Raw genomic sequence first — 15,000 nt, 5'->3', positions numbered from 1 at the left:
TGGTGTCTACCTCTCTGCAAGACTTAGATTAGAATGTAAGGATACACGAGTAAAAGAAACTTTCCCTACGTTACATGTTAAAGGAAAGATATCATTCAACCCAATTTCACTCCTCAATTGTTATCTTTCTTTTCTTCTACTTCTTACCCTTTGCATGCAGTAATGTTTAAAAACTTGTGCTTCGTTTTTATTACTTTCACAAAAGCGTTGTATAATGCACGGTATGAAAAACTGTCATAATTATTGCCTACCTTCTTTCGTGCATTCATTTTCTCAAGTAGGCCTGTTTTTTGCCAGTGTAAGTACACTTTATCTTCATAATCATACGAAGAGAAAAAGCACACCACTCCACCAGACACCACTGCAAAAATGTTGATGAGAAGTCGGCCTAATTCGTCCTTCTACAAAAAAAAAAGATAAAACCTATAAACCAAAGTTACATCCGTTGGGGAAAAAATTCGTTAATCAGCCAGCCGGCCCACCAGCCAACATTTTAAAATAGAAAATGCTCATCAATTTTGTTTTCGCAAGAAGAGTAAAAACACCATATTTAGTGGCTCCGCTCCCATAATTATTAAAAAATAAAGAAATAAGAGAGGAAAAAAAAAAAAACAGAGTGATGTTTGACTATCTTGATCGGGCTGTGAACGCTCGCCTATTCACAGGTGCGATCCCACTACTGTTTGACGCGGGAGCTTTTGCCTGCTGTGTTTCCACCCTGGGCCGATTCGCTCCTCTTTAACCAACCTGGAGAGCGCAGATTCCTCCATGTTCCCCATATTGACGCCGAACTTAGCGTGGACACCCGATCTACATAGGACAACCGCCCCCAGGAATCCCGATCTCAAGCCATTCAAACACCCCAGCCTCCAAGTAGCTAGATTACAGGCGTGCGCCACAACGCCCGGCTGGTATGTCCTCGGTAAAATTATATTACTGATTTCTTTCAGTCACATGATGAACCGGAAGAAAAACCATCAACAATCCTTCCGGTTGACTTTGAAACAAAATGGCGGACAGAGTGAGAAGAAATGACTTTCCGCTGGCTACTTTCTTCAAAAAAACTGGCAAGAAGCACAATCTGAATTTCGATTTAACATGAAAGGACCCGAAACTGCAATATTTGTTTGAAAACGATCCTTTTTTTCGGCGTTATTTTCCGTTCTCTCAGCAACTTTTACCAATTCACTGCAGTCTCTAGATTGGAAGGTAAAGTCAAGTTCTTTGCCGGAAGGTCCTCTATCCAGTGCCACTGCCAATAAATGTTCAGCTGGGATAACATGACCTGTAAAATAAAGTAAAAAGCTCAGATGGAGGGCCGCTGGCAAGGTCATTTGGCCTCAGTATCACAAAAAATGCGCACAAGGAAAACGAGGGAGATCGACAACAGATAAAAAAAGTCTTTACCGCAGGAGAACTCTGCGATGTTTTCATTAGGAAGACCAGCACAAGTGAATAACTGATCCTTGAAATCTGACATCTGAAAGGTAAAGATGTAATCATACTTGATTAGGAGATGACTAGTTGATCAGCTTTCTCCATCGCATTGGTGGTTTCACTGATCATACATTCACGAAAATAAATGAAATGTCTTGAATAAGCCATGTATTTTCAGCTCCATGTCAGCAAAGAAGCCTGTGTGCATTATTAAACAGGTCGGGAGACCTGGTTGTGTCATCGTCATTATCATCGTAATTATTATGATATCATCATATGAGGATGATGGAGGATGATGACGTTAATGATGTAAATGACCTTTTCAGTTTAAAATTTGCTGCCTGGCTTGTGGAAATGCTTTTTTTTTTTTGGTATTTTATTACTTTTGTACATTACCCACAATCTTACATTATCCACAATAAATTTATGTAATGTATATACTCTTAAACTTAAGGCAAGCTTTGGCTGGAGTAAATAGCTTTGAGATATGGCAGAATAATAAGAGAATGAATAAGAGAATAAGAGAATAAGAGAATAAGAGAATGAACCTCCCAGCTTCAGTCATATGGGACACTTTATATTAATAAGAGAACAAATCTGCTTATAGAGGGCATCATATGATAGAAATTTAATGGAAATTCAACCCTTTCAGACCTATAGAGTCTTATAGATTTTACTCCGTCTAACACCAGACGATCTTACTCATCAATGGGCGCTGCTTCAAGGATGAATGGGTTAACAACATTTAGGTTTGGCACTCCAAAAATTAATTATGTCTCCTTTAACCTGTTCAGTCCTGAGAGTGTAGACTTATAGATTTTACCGTGTTTCACATCAAACGATTTTACTCGTCAATGGGGGCTGTTTCAGGGATGATTGGGTTAAGGAACTTGAGAAACAATACTTTCAGTAATGAGCAAATACTAGCCACCTGGGGGGGGGGGGGGGACTGCCATATCTGAACTATATAGGTATGTGCCGCTGTGAAGGGTATGGTTTTCAAGCAGTTTACTCTAGGATAGAGTATATAAATTGTAGCCTTTTGGTCAAGAATAGGGTTTCCTTTTTCACGAAACTGACCAGTCGGTTGAAGATTTTATCAAGACTACGGAAACCAGAAACTCCCACTCAAGAATATAAAAAAACCAAATTGGCAAAGTTTAAGTTTATGTAAGTCAGCCTCAACAGCATCATTAAATGGCTATCATGAAACACTTCTGGATATTATTAACTGTCAAGAATCGGAATTTAGATGGAAATCCGTGGGAGTTTACTCTAGTATAGGATAGCAAAATTCAGATGAACTAGCTCAGGTATACATGTAGGCAAAGGGTTCCAGGGTCCCAGCGGCACATCCCCACCCAGAAATTCCTAAAGGGCCCCCCCCCCCCCCCCACCCAGGACTAGCCATCAAGTTCGACTAACCCAGTTGACAAACTCTTGAGTAGAAATGGTGGTAATTACTGGCCTACATGTACATTCTGTCTAAAATGTAGAATTTTTTGTATAACAGTCTTCATATTTAAGATTCCCTATTACATCACTATAAATTTTCAGAGATCAACATTAATTAATCCATTGAATCCTGGGGGTTCCTCATGGACGAGTAAAATCGTCTGGCGTTAGCCAATTTACTAAGTATCACTGGTTTAGGCCGGTTTAGGCCGGTTTAGGAGTGAATGGGTTCACGGGACAGTTTTTCAATGAGTGATTAACCTATTGACTCCTGGGGGTTCCCCATTGACAAGTAAAATCGTATGGCTGGTTTAGGACGGTTTAGGAGTGAATCAATGGGTCAATGATACACACTTTTATTATTCACTGCAGATTTCATGGCTGCATGGAATGCATGAAATGGTTGCATGTGCTAATAAGGTAAAGATACCCCAACTAACTGCAGTTGAATACATTAGCTAAAACATGAATAATAACTAGATCTCATCCTCACAGGTTGCATTGTTCCTCCAGCAACAACAACTGCTCTGGCTTCTTTCACAATGTTGGTAAAATGAACAGCTGGATTTAAGAGAAGAAACTTAAGACTCGAAGTACTAAGTCGGCCTGTAGAGTTAAAAAAAATCACAGTTTTTTAAGAAAGTTGAGTGAGAGCATAAATGAGGAGTGAAGAGCAGCATACTGAATTTCACGACACAGCAGTTTTTTAATAAACAGAACTTTATTTTATCCTTAAAAATTTATTATCATTTTTCAAAATTTTAATTGTTGCAGGTTTCTTTCTGTTTGTAGCCAAACAGATGCGTTGAATTCTATTTCTTGTACCATTACTCCTTAAGAAGTCATTTACATTGTGTAACGATGTCCAGAAATGTGTCTGCTTAGATGCACACTGAACTTTCATAAACAATTCTCAAGATGCACCTCTGAGTTTAATTAAAGCCAAGTAACAACCAATACCAATTTTTTTTACCAATAATTTGGTTAATTTCCACTCTTGTGTAAATTTGTAATTTTAATACAACTTCTTTGTAGGTATGTCTTTTCCAGGTAATGTGTATAGAAAATTGGATGTTCGACATGAGTGCATTTCGTGATTTATGGAAACGATTGATATTTTGGAAGTTCTCAAATTGCACATGCCTACAGCTCATATACCATTTGAGAACTTTCACAACATCATGAATGAACGTAAATCAGGAAATGCATGATCAAGTTCATATGTTTGTTTATTATAATATTATTATACTCAACAAAATTACTCCATCACTGTGTTTCCATAGCAACTTCCATATTGCACTCTATAACCTATTTGATTTATGTATTCATCATTGACCAATCAGAAATGCAACATTCTGTTGATTATAACGAGGGGTTGTGATGTAAGTGAAGTATTGTCAACTCTAATGCAAGCCACGCATAATGTAATTCAAGTAATGTACAAAACGTCCTTCACCTTGTTTGTTTACTACGACCCTTCCATCTTTGTCAGCATTAGTGAGTGCATCCAAAAAACTCTCAATAATTTGCAGAGGTGAACTGCTACTCTGGTTTGCCTCTTCCACTGAGAACCCCATGTTGAGAAACAAAATAGTTTGAAGGCTCATTAGAATATTATCAATGTTTTTAACCCCAACACACCCTGTCCAAATCATTCAATGCTCAATTTTGTCTAATGTAATCGTAAACGCTCATTGGCAAAATTCATGGCTCAATTTTGTCTATAAGCCTCAACTAGGTAATCACAATAATCGAGTTTATGTCATTGGGTTACTTTTAAGGAAGGGTTTTATAATGTTACTGTTTATGATTAAAGATGAAAGAGAGAATTAATCCTTGCACTTATCTCAGGACAATATAAGCAATTGTCTCTGATTATAGACACCTAAAAAATAGCTTCAACAGGATTTGAACCCATGAACTCTACAATGCAGGTGCAGTGCTCTAACAACTGAGCTACGAGACCACTCAGCTGGGATTAGGTCAAATCGATGGGCTCATGTGTGCTTATGATTACTTTATAGTTATGGAGTGAGAATTAGGAGAATACTTTGTAACATTTATTGCTAATATATTTCAAGACACAAGTGATTATAAAGGGTTAGGACACCTTGCATAACTTGTGAAAGTTGGCATGTCTCTATATAACATGCAATCACTGCAATCCTGGACAGGTATAAAATGTGGGGCAATGACACTAACCTGAATTAATCTGTGCTGATTGATACTTGTCGATAAATCCATTTAGCTTTAAAAAGATAAGACAATTTTTTTATAAGAAACCAACAAAATTAATAACATTTGGATTGAAAGGGGTGGCCTGAGGTTGACCTGAATCCTCTCTCAACCAGGTTCTTAACCTTCACAAACAGAATAAATTCACCTTGAAATAATGTACCTTTTTAGAAATCATGCTCTTCTCGCAGTACTTTTTTATCTGGATGAATGAGAAAAAAAAAGAAAATTATTGTCCAAGTTAAAGAAACATAATTATTCATAACCTGTGGAAACAACTTTATTTACATTGTAAATTTTAAATTTCTATTATTCTTTATTATTCATCTCACCTTAAAAAGATTGACATTGTCCATTTTCGCAGAAAATAAGAAGTCATTGATCGTTTTTAGCTTTACGTCCCCTGTATAGATAAAGCAGAGATCTACTGAAAAAGTGCAAGTCAGGTCAGATAATATATAGCTTAGCTGCTGCCCGGGTTTGAAAGGAAGAACATCTAAGAAAACACCCCATAGAAGTAAATGAACTAAAAGTTATCATTAGATTATTAAGTTTACTTAGTTTTAGCTTGTTGCTTTGACAGAGCTTCAGCGCAATTGTGGTTAGGTTTTTTTCACGGACCATGTGCATTTATTTGTATCATCGTTTAACTATCATGTTCGATACTAACTTCATTTCTTTTGTAGTTTATTGATTAATATTGTTAATCACTGAATTGTAAAAAGCAAACAATGTCTATACAACTTTGATTTTAGATCAAATAAATTTACTCTACTAATACTAACAATAATAATTATTGTAATAATTTTTGCATTATTATTGCAATTAAGTTATTCTTAGGTTTGAAATTTCTGGATCCTGTCCGAGATTTGTTGTCATTTACATGAGAACGGTATAAACTCAGGCCGGTATGATAATTTCTCGTCTCTGTCCAGCAACCGAGACAAAGTCAGACCGGTCTTAGTTCATTGTCAGGCCTGTCTCATGTAAACACATAAAAAGAAATGTATGGAGGCTGGTACGAACACATGCCAGTCTGAATTCATCCCCGTCTCATGTAAATACCCCCTTAGAGATACTCAGGGAAGGTGGTGGTCTGTGTTTTCATGGCAAGAAAGAATGAGATTTTTGGCTCATAGGTCCGATTTTGCAAAGCACTCCTGAATAATGACATTCTTTGATTTCTGAAATAACCTTGTATGCTTCCTTCTTTTGGTCCAGTGAGTGCACCATTTTCAGCAGTAGCAGATGATGACATGGCAGAATTAATAAGTTTTTCCTTTCCTGTTCCTGGTATGCGAAGAATTTAAGAACACACCAAATGAGAGAAAGAATCTCTGATTTTACCAGGACAAATTTGAATTAATGAATTTGTTCAAAGCAAGCAGAAGATCAACTTACCACCCAAACAGTTTAAAAAGCATGTAAGAATGTAGAGGAGTTGCTGAATGTAGAGTAAATTCTTTGCTTTTAACCTTGGCCTATACATTTCAAATATTATGGGAAAAAACATTTTAAATTATAGGTAAAAGAAACACCTCTTCTTACTTTGCCCAATACTAGATGTTATGTGACCATACAAACAGAAACTTCACATGACTGTCGGTAGTACATGTACACTGACACGAGAAAGGATACCAGAACAAGCTCTCAAGATATTACCTGTAGCGATCCTGATATTGTGTTAGTTGAGCATGGGCACATGAAATCTGTAACAGAATAGATTTAGACTCATTATAATATTATTTCAATCTGTAATATTATTATTGAGAAAGGATATACCCACAAGGACTAATACAGGTTATATAACATATCAGAACATTTATTATAAGTAGTGTTTCTATGGTAGCTAATAGGGAGTTTAAGCATGTGATGTTTTTGAGCTGCAGACAGCAACCGGAAGTGGCTGTTCTCCACTTTACCTGACTTTTACATTGCTATCCTCCATTAGAGATGATTCGGTTACAAATCTGGGTACACTACTGCCCTGGTATGCAAAATGTTCATTTCCGGTTTCCATCTGCGGCTCAAAAACGTTTTGTGCTTCAACTCCCTAATGACATTCCAGAACACACCCCTAAGTTGGTGAGCTATTTTACACAGTGTGAAAGTATTCACCACTGACTTTGCAAAGTAAGGCAAAATTCACTGGACCCAGTAGAAATTACAATAAAAAATTTATGTTAAACAGCTGAGGACTGTTTGAAAAAACACACACAACAGTTTTTCTCTAGACTAGTTTTTTTCCGAATGTAAAATAAGGATTGACACAGTCTACTTACTTTCAAAAGAACTCCACCAACGGTCACCAAGCAAACTTCTGTGACAAATATTTCACACACTTGTTCCTTTTGTTTTTTGTTTTTAAGTTGACATGATTTTGACTCACCAACCGGTCACGCCAAAACGCAGACTGCAGACTGTGCAGACCATGCAGACCAGGGATAATTAATATGGTGTTACCCTCACTATTATTGAGAGCAAACCGTAAACAGGCTAACCTATGTTATTTAGGCCTAATTAGGCTAACCAGATTGATATTCAGGCCAACCTAATTTTCATTTTACAGATGGTCCCCAGATGCACAGTCTGCAGTCCGCGTTTTTCAGTGTCCCTTCATCAACTGGGGTGAGCAGCTTGGGTAAGGTGTATGGGACTTTCAAATGCCCACTCAAAGAACCTTTCATTAGCCACCATAAAAAGGCTTTCTAATAATTATCTGCATACCTGGTAAGCAGTGATTTCCACACTGTAGACACTGCTGATTGTGTCAATTAAATTGTGTGCTTCATCTATAATAACCACATTGCCATTAAGTTTAATTCCACAAGCCTCTCTTGTGGACTTGTGAAGAAGAATATTGTATGGTAAAACCACCAGCTGCGAAGAGACCAAAATTGCACACAAAATTATTATAGTAAAAAAGGTAAAGTGGTGCATTTATATAGCGCCCTTATCACTAGTCTCAAAGGCGCTTTACAATGATCAATTTACCTCCAGCGGACTGGAAGCATATACATGGTTTAGTAATGCAGTACAGCTGCCATGATATTATTAAAAGCTGCCACCTTACTTCAAGAGAGTTGCATACAAAAAACTCCTCATTAGGTTCATCTCTTGATAGTTATGAACGTCACATGTTATCCTTGTCATCAATAACACCTGAGCGTGACACATACCAGCACAAGTCGCTATTTACATGGATTGGACATCAATTACTAAACACCGAAACAGCGAAACGAAGCACCAAAACACCATGTATGACTCCACCATGAATTGAATACTAACCGACAAAGGTTGGATTTGAGATTAAACATCGTTTTAGGCCACAAAAGTTATTGCTCCTAATCTCAATCTGAATCCTAATCCTAATCTCAATGAATTAGGAGCAATAACATTTTAGGCCAAATTAGACCTACAACGATTTTTAATCTCAAATCCAACCTTTGTCGGTTAGTATTCAATGTACATTAATTTGTATTGTGGGGTCATACATGGTGTTTAGTGTTTCGTTTCACTGTTTCGCTGTCTCATGGTTTAGTAATGCATGGAACTAAATGTAATTCTCACAGCCACTAATAGCAACAACTATCATTAAATTATGTAACAGTCCTTTTTAATTAGATCAGGGTGCAAACTCCTGAAACAAACTCTATTGCAAAATGTACACAAGAATTATCTGTGACACAACTTTAGCAAACTAAGAAAAATAGTATTCTGGCCTCTTTTAATTGTACTTTGGCTGCTCTTTTGCATACATAGAGTTGCAATCTTTGTCCGCTGTTATTGGTAGTTGTCTTTTCAAATTAAATACTTAAATTCTGAAATTATTTTTTTTAAAGGAATGTAATGAAACATTCGTTTGACACGTCCAAGTGCTAGCCACTAAAAGCACTCAGCGTTTAACTTTGCAAAAGGTATAGCACAGCACTCACTTGCGCTGCAGGTATGGCCAACCTTGTGCCATAGTAAGGACATGCCTGAAGTTCTTCTCCAACCAAAACAAGCTGTTCAATATCTTTTATGTCCACCTGAAAAGAATCCATGGATGTCCTTTGGTCAATTTTGCACAGTAAAAAATATTGCTCCCCCCTTGGCAAATGGAATACAAATCATACACAAATATTTTGGGAATGAACTGTCTGAAGAAAATTAATTTTAGTGTAAAGCATGCCTGAGCCCTGCAAGGCACAGGCTCCAAGTCCAAACAGGGCTCGTCAGAAATCAGCGCTTTACATATATCTAATCAGTACAGGAAAATATATACCGGTATGTTGTAGGTCAATATGAACTTTAGGTCAAAATGATTTTAACCTAGTTTGAGTTTCTATTTCCTTTGTCTCGTAGCATTACGAATTTTCTTTATCATTTTTACCTACAAGTTGAACATACATGCACAATCATGTACATGTATATCAGAAAAAGCAAGTCTCAGTTCAATAGTTTTGACTAATTTTAGTTGGTTGAAACAGATTTCACTACATGTAGTTCAGATACTTCCATCATCAAACAATGAGAGAAATCAAAATAATAATTATTAAGTAAACATATTAATCTACTGGTAGATAGTTTTGACAAAGGACTAAAACCAAGTAAATAAAGGGTACAATGCATCCACAAATCACATAAATAGTGGGTAGAAAGTATGACTGTGCTTTAGGTATTGCCTAGCATTAATTAATATTATTATTAATATTGTTTTGGGGGTGTTTTTAATAGCACACTGACACCTTCTCTGGAACTTGCAACATGCATACATAACCACAACTTAATTATTCAAAACCTTTCAAAAAATATATATAATTTTATGTGACTTACCAAAACATGATCTCGAAATTTCTGCAATTGTTGATAGGAATAATAAGGACATCCTCTCAGGAGTCTTTTCCTTTTAGGAGCCTTTTCTCCATCAGACGTTCTCTTTTCTGTTTGAAACGGCATCATTAATTTTAATGTTTACTTAATACTATCGCTGTTACACAATATAGATCTAAACAATAATTGAGTGGCACTAAGTGGTAAAAGTATAAAACATTTCCATACAGTCATGTTTGTGTTATCGCATAGAGTATTGGGACCAATACTCTAACTTAAAGACTTTTCTTTGTCAAATTCAAACCAGGCATGTTAACCTGAACCACTTGTGCCAGAAAATGAATGTCTGTGGCCTTATGTTATATAATATGACACAGACAGCTGAATAAATCTTTCAAACAATAACGTTTTTTTCTGTATCTATTTCTATGCTCCCACCAAAAGTGTGGTTCCACTATGTGATATAAAAGCCCCTTAGCTTGCAATCCATATACCCTCAATTCCCTAATGATAAAGCGATAAGACGTTGAAATGTCAGCTTTTCAAACTTTCTGTAGCCTCAGATTCAGTTTTAATTAATATTTTTATTAACCCATTCACACAAGGTGCCCCAATTGGTGTGTGAAATCGCTAGTCTACGAGTAAATCTATAAGTCTATCACTCTGACTCATAGCCACAATGTTCTTGTTTGTTAATCACACATCCATAGATCCAGTAGCACAGTTTTTTAAACTAATCTCAATAGCTTTGTATAGACACAAATCATTTTCAAATCACACCCATTACATAAATGAACAACTGGGTTATCGTTACAGTAATACCCCCACCTTTGTCTTTCTTCTGAAGTTCTAGACACCTGTCATTGATTTTGTTAATGTTTTTCAGGCGCTTTACATCATCATTGATGCAGAGATTCTGTCTTGATCCTAATGACACCACTCTTGTGCTGTCATTAAATGGACTCTTTTGCACTTCTCGCACAAACTGGGCCAACTGTGAGTGTGTTCGGCTGCAATAGAAAATCTGTGGAGTAAAACAGTAATCTCTTGGATCTCTTGTCTTGGATGCTACACGAAAATCTGCAAGCAAAATCAGCACTTTTCACCCACAAAAAATCTTGGCCCCATTAGTTGTTCAATGGCCAGATAACTTTTAATCTGATCCCAGTTGTTCAAACCATGGACAGTGCTATCCGCCAGATAAATCGCTATCCAGTAGATAACTTAAAGTCAAAGCGAAACCAATTGCACTACCCAATGGATAGTGATTTATCCCGTGGATAGCGTTATCCACCTTTTGAAGAACTGGGGCCTGGTGGATAAGTCACTATCCATCAGTTCAAATTTTGGCAAGTGCTCCTTTCATTGATTCAGTGTGACGATGCTATAGGTGCATAGTGGCCTCTCACAGGGTTGCAGGAATTGTGGATGAAGCAGTCTACATTTAACTTCTAATAGTGAATTAAAATAATGTGAAGCATACCTTGAGGCAATGAGGCTCCTCATCTTTATCACCATCATCATCCTCTTGATCCAAGCTAATTAAGATAAATTATAAACAAATTCCAATCAGCTGAAATTATGTCCTTGAGTGTTACATACAGTCACTGTGATAAACACATCTTAACATCTAAATTTGATGCATGTATAATCTATAATGAAATGATATATGAACTGCGGATATTAAATCAAGTGAAGCTGTAATCTTTGCAGTTATGAACGCAATTTTTGCAATTGCGTAAAGAAGCCTGAAAAATTCAGGCTGCAGGGATGGCGCAGTGGTGACAGCACTCGCCTCCCACTGATGTGGGACTCGGCGTCATATGTGGGTTGAGTTTGTTGGTTCTCTACTCTGCACCGAGAGGTTTTCTCCGGGTACTCCGGTTTCCCCTCTCATCAAAAAGCAACATTTGACTTGATTTGTGTTAATTGTTACCAGTAATTTCAATTTACAGTGTCCCCAATTAGTGCTTCAGCACTAGAACAACTAGACACTTAAATAAAGTTCCTTTCAACGGGGTTTAAACCAGTTGAAGGCTTCTTTACGCAATTGCAAAAATTGCGTTCATAACTGCAAAGATCACAGCTTCACTTGATATAATCTATAAGCACCATATAATAACCTTCAGTATTAACCCACTGACCGCTCAGGTGCCCTAGGATACCCCAAGTAAAATCGTCTCACATTAAACAGAGTAAAATCTGGGAAGTCACACTCCCAGGAGTCAGTGGCTTTATATTAAACAACGCTGGAAATTCAGACAACTGTCCATAACCCAAGACTCTTTGATGATCTTGTTGCAGGCCTCTTGTCTAGTATAAAACAATTATCATAAACTTGATTGCGGATGAACAAGAGAGAATACAATCTGACTCAGTCTCCTTAAAAGAATCACCTCAGAGTATCAGCACTCTCACAGTGAATGGAACATGGTTCATGGAGAATAGAGTGGTGGTCAGCTTATTGAACTTCAGCTCTAATTGGTTATTTAAACTATGTGTAAATGTGGCTCAAACGTTTTTTTTTCCCCTTAATCCATTCACACCTCAAACACCCCAGGAAACCCCCTATTGACAAGTAAATTCGTCTGGCGTTCAACAGAGCAAAATCTAGTCACTTTTAAAAAATGTCAATCTCAGCAGGGATCAATGGATTAATAAAGGCAAAACTTAATTCTCTCCTCTGTCTTTCTCAATCCAGATGCCTAACTGTATACTGGCTACATAATGCTAGGGAAGAGGGGAGCAGAGGAACTCTGAGCTCATAACTTGCGGAGTTGCAACAGTGGTAACTAAAGAGTATTCCACTTCCACCAAATTTGCATCTTGCATACTAGATATGAAACCCCTTCTGTACGCCGAACATCATTGCAGGAAAGGAAGTAACTCTTGTGCTGCCAGAAAGCCTAAAAAAATCTTGCTTTGAATGGGATTCACACCCACAGCCTGCCAATAATTAGTTTGCTGCATCTCTTAATACTGCTCTGTCTTTGAGCTTTCAAGAGATTTTGAAGCACTTTTAGTCTAAAAATTGTTATCATGACAGTGCACGAAACCACTATCTAATGATAATCTACATGTACATGTATTCTTAGAGAACCACTAGGTCACTAAACAGCAACCTAAAAAATATATTTTATTAACAACACAGCAATACATGGCTACTTATAAGTTACCAAAAACTGCCTGGTTAATAAATGACAACAAACATGTAAACTTACCTAGCATCTTCTCCATCGCTTAGATACTCAGTTAATACAATATCGGCATCAGTATCTCTTTCAGGTGTTTTGCCTAATACCTCATCAATCTCATCAGCTATTTTGTGTTCTGTCTCTTCATCAGTGTTAAAGCAACTGAGCTTGCCATCACTATGCTGAGAAATTAAAGCTAATAATTTAGTTTACAAAAATTTGGTTTTATCAACGGAGTTGATAATGTAAATTGGCCACCATACAGAGATTCTAAAAGCTGACGTTTCGAGCGTTAGCCCTTCGTCACAGCGATTCGCTCTGACGAAGGGCTAATTTACATTATCAACTCCGTTGATAAAACCAAATTTTTGTATACTACTTCCCCACCAACGCAGCACCACAGTCTCTTTAGAAAGTACCCCTTCATTAATAATTTAGTTATTTGTGTTGTTACTGACGGTGACAAAATGGAATTAAAACCAAAAGTTTAAATCATCTAGTACTACATTTTTGTTGTCTCTGTAAAACCACCATTTGAAAGTTGAAAGACATCTTGTTAATTCAAAATATGAACTGTGTGTTTCTTATATAAAAGTTTGGGTTGCAATAAGGCTTACAAGTACAGTGTACCATCATGTGAACTGTATGATAAATATCATTTATTGTTTGCATATCAGAAGCCAAGTTATAAACAACCATTCATGATCGCCGCTAATGGCCTACCTTTCGTTTCCCTTTTGTGGTAAAAGCTGGCCTGGTTTCACTCTTAAGTTTGTTTATTTGAGCTCTTTGCTTTTCAAGCCTCTCCTTTTCTTCCTGCAAAAAAAAATAATAAATATGCTAAAAATTAAATTTGTCCACTGTCAATAGCAGTAAAATTGTTTAACATGTTTTTCCAGCAAATACATGTTTCACATGACTGTAAATAATCAGTGATTACCTTTATTCTGTCCTCTGTTTGTTGCTTAGCTTGTTTCTCAGCAAATTCAATTACCCAGTCTGGTGTCGATGCTAGATTTAATGATTCAGAAAACAAAGCAGAAATGTTTGGGCCCTTAATTAAATTTAAATTCCCTAGGTATCAAATCACTATAGTAGAGATGTTTATAATGGTTGAAAATCTGGTACAGCATTCTCCATTCTTTGTTCCATTATTTTGAGTTCCTAAATAGAAGCTCTGTACTATAAAATATAATGCTTGGATATGATAATGTGCATTGAATATTCACGTCAGTGAGTCTACAAATTCTTAGCTTTGATGGAGTTTACAAATAATGTGATATGACACTGCTGCTCTTATCATAAACACTTTCTGCAACATTATCAAATATGAAGTTACAGAACATAAGCAATGTTGGACAGACAGAGGTAACTATCACTTAAAAGATAATTAAAGTGCATCAAGTTTAATGCCATTTTATCAACTTACAAGAATCATTTCTCGTGTCGTCCAAAATAATGCTCCTGATGAAACAAACAGAAAAAAAAACCTGACTACCTGAACACACACTCATGAACAGTTTGAACCCATGCATCATGTCATATATTAAGTCACCTTCTTACGGTTTACCTCTTGAAAAAAAAATGAAATGGAAAATCACAGATCACAAACTTAAAGTGCTACAGACCAAACAATCATTAATTCTTCTCTTTTTTGGATTTCAAAACTCTGTTCACTAAACCCTGAAATGACCAAACTTTTACGACTTGATTTAAAAAAGACACCTGTTTATTTTAACTGGAATTTTCCTATTTAATGGTCCACCATTACTTACTTTAAAATCTTGAGAAAGCTGAATCAAGGAGAAAATGACCTCAAAGACTAACTAGTTTGAGAATGCAACGCATACGCAGCACGGGAGTT

General features: G+C 36.6%; 1 protein-coding gene and 1 long non-coding RNA gene across 3 annotated transcripts in view; one reads left to right on the top strand and one right to left on the bottom strand.

Moving 5' to 3' along the window:
• The window catches only part of LOC137999615 (ATP-dependent DNA helicase DDX11-like), a 32,220-nt gene that overhangs the window by 14,315 nt on the left and 2,905 nt on the right, over nucleotides 1-15,000 (bottom strand). Inside the window, exons 3-22 of the mRNA XM_068845436.1 lie at nucleotides 14,566-14,600; nucleotides 14,077-14,147; nucleotides 13,860-13,952; nucleotides 13,164-13,318; nucleotides 11,426-11,480; nucleotides 10,771-10,966; nucleotides 9,946-10,052; nucleotides 9,063-9,158; nucleotides 7,855-8,007; nucleotides 6,790-6,836; nucleotides 6,529-6,608; nucleotides 6,322-6,417; nucleotides 5,460-5,530; nucleotides 5,291-5,329; nucleotides 5,095-5,140; nucleotides 4,349-4,456; nucleotides 3,386-3,498; nucleotides 1,408-1,480; nucleotides 1,182-1,285; nucleotides 252-401 (exon numbers count right to left, since the gene is read on the bottom strand). Of these exons, the coding sequence (XP_068701537.1) occupies nucleotides 252-401; nucleotides 1,182-1,285; nucleotides 1,408-1,480; nucleotides 3,386-3,498; nucleotides 4,349-4,456; nucleotides 5,095-5,140; nucleotides 5,291-5,329; nucleotides 5,460-5,530; nucleotides 6,322-6,417; nucleotides 6,529-6,608; nucleotides 6,790-6,836; nucleotides 7,855-8,007; nucleotides 9,063-9,158; nucleotides 9,946-10,052; nucleotides 10,771-10,966; nucleotides 11,426-11,480; nucleotides 13,164-13,318; nucleotides 13,860-13,952; nucleotides 14,077-14,147; nucleotides 14,566-14,600 (1,888 nt within the window). The remainder of the gene's footprint in view (nucleotides 1-251; nucleotides 402-1,181; nucleotides 1,286-1,407; nucleotides 1,481-3,385; nucleotides 3,499-4,348; nucleotides 4,457-5,094; nucleotides 5,141-5,290; nucleotides 5,330-5,459; nucleotides 5,531-6,321; nucleotides 6,418-6,528; nucleotides 6,609-6,789; nucleotides 6,837-7,854; nucleotides 8,008-9,062; nucleotides 9,159-9,945; nucleotides 10,053-10,770; nucleotides 10,967-11,425; nucleotides 11,481-13,163; nucleotides 13,319-13,859; nucleotides 13,953-14,076; nucleotides 14,148-14,565; nucleotides 14,601-15,000) is intronic.
• Nucleotides 1,339-13,156, top strand: LOC137999618 (uncharacterized). 2 transcript variants are annotated; one of them, XR_011122983.1, is made up of 4 exons: nucleotides 1,339-1,487; nucleotides 7,697-7,768; nucleotides 10,829-10,938; nucleotides 12,644-13,156. It is a non-coding gene; the product is annotated as an uncharacterized lncRNA (long non-coding RNA). The 2 variants fall into 2 exon arrangements; XR_011122984.1 differs by lacking the exon at nucleotides 7,697-7,768 and adding an exon at nucleotides 3,265-3,312.

This window comes from Montipora foliosa, chromosome 4, assembly GCF_036669935.1.
Source record: "Montipora foliosa isolate CH-2021 chromosome 4, ASM3666993v2, whole genome shotgun sequence".
Taxonomy (NCBI): Eukaryota; Metazoa; Cnidaria; class Anthozoa; order Scleractinia; family Acroporidae; genus Montipora; species Montipora foliosa.
The sequence above is the reverse complement of the archived record's forward strand: the minus strand, read 5'-3'. Positions and strand labels throughout refer to the sequence as shown.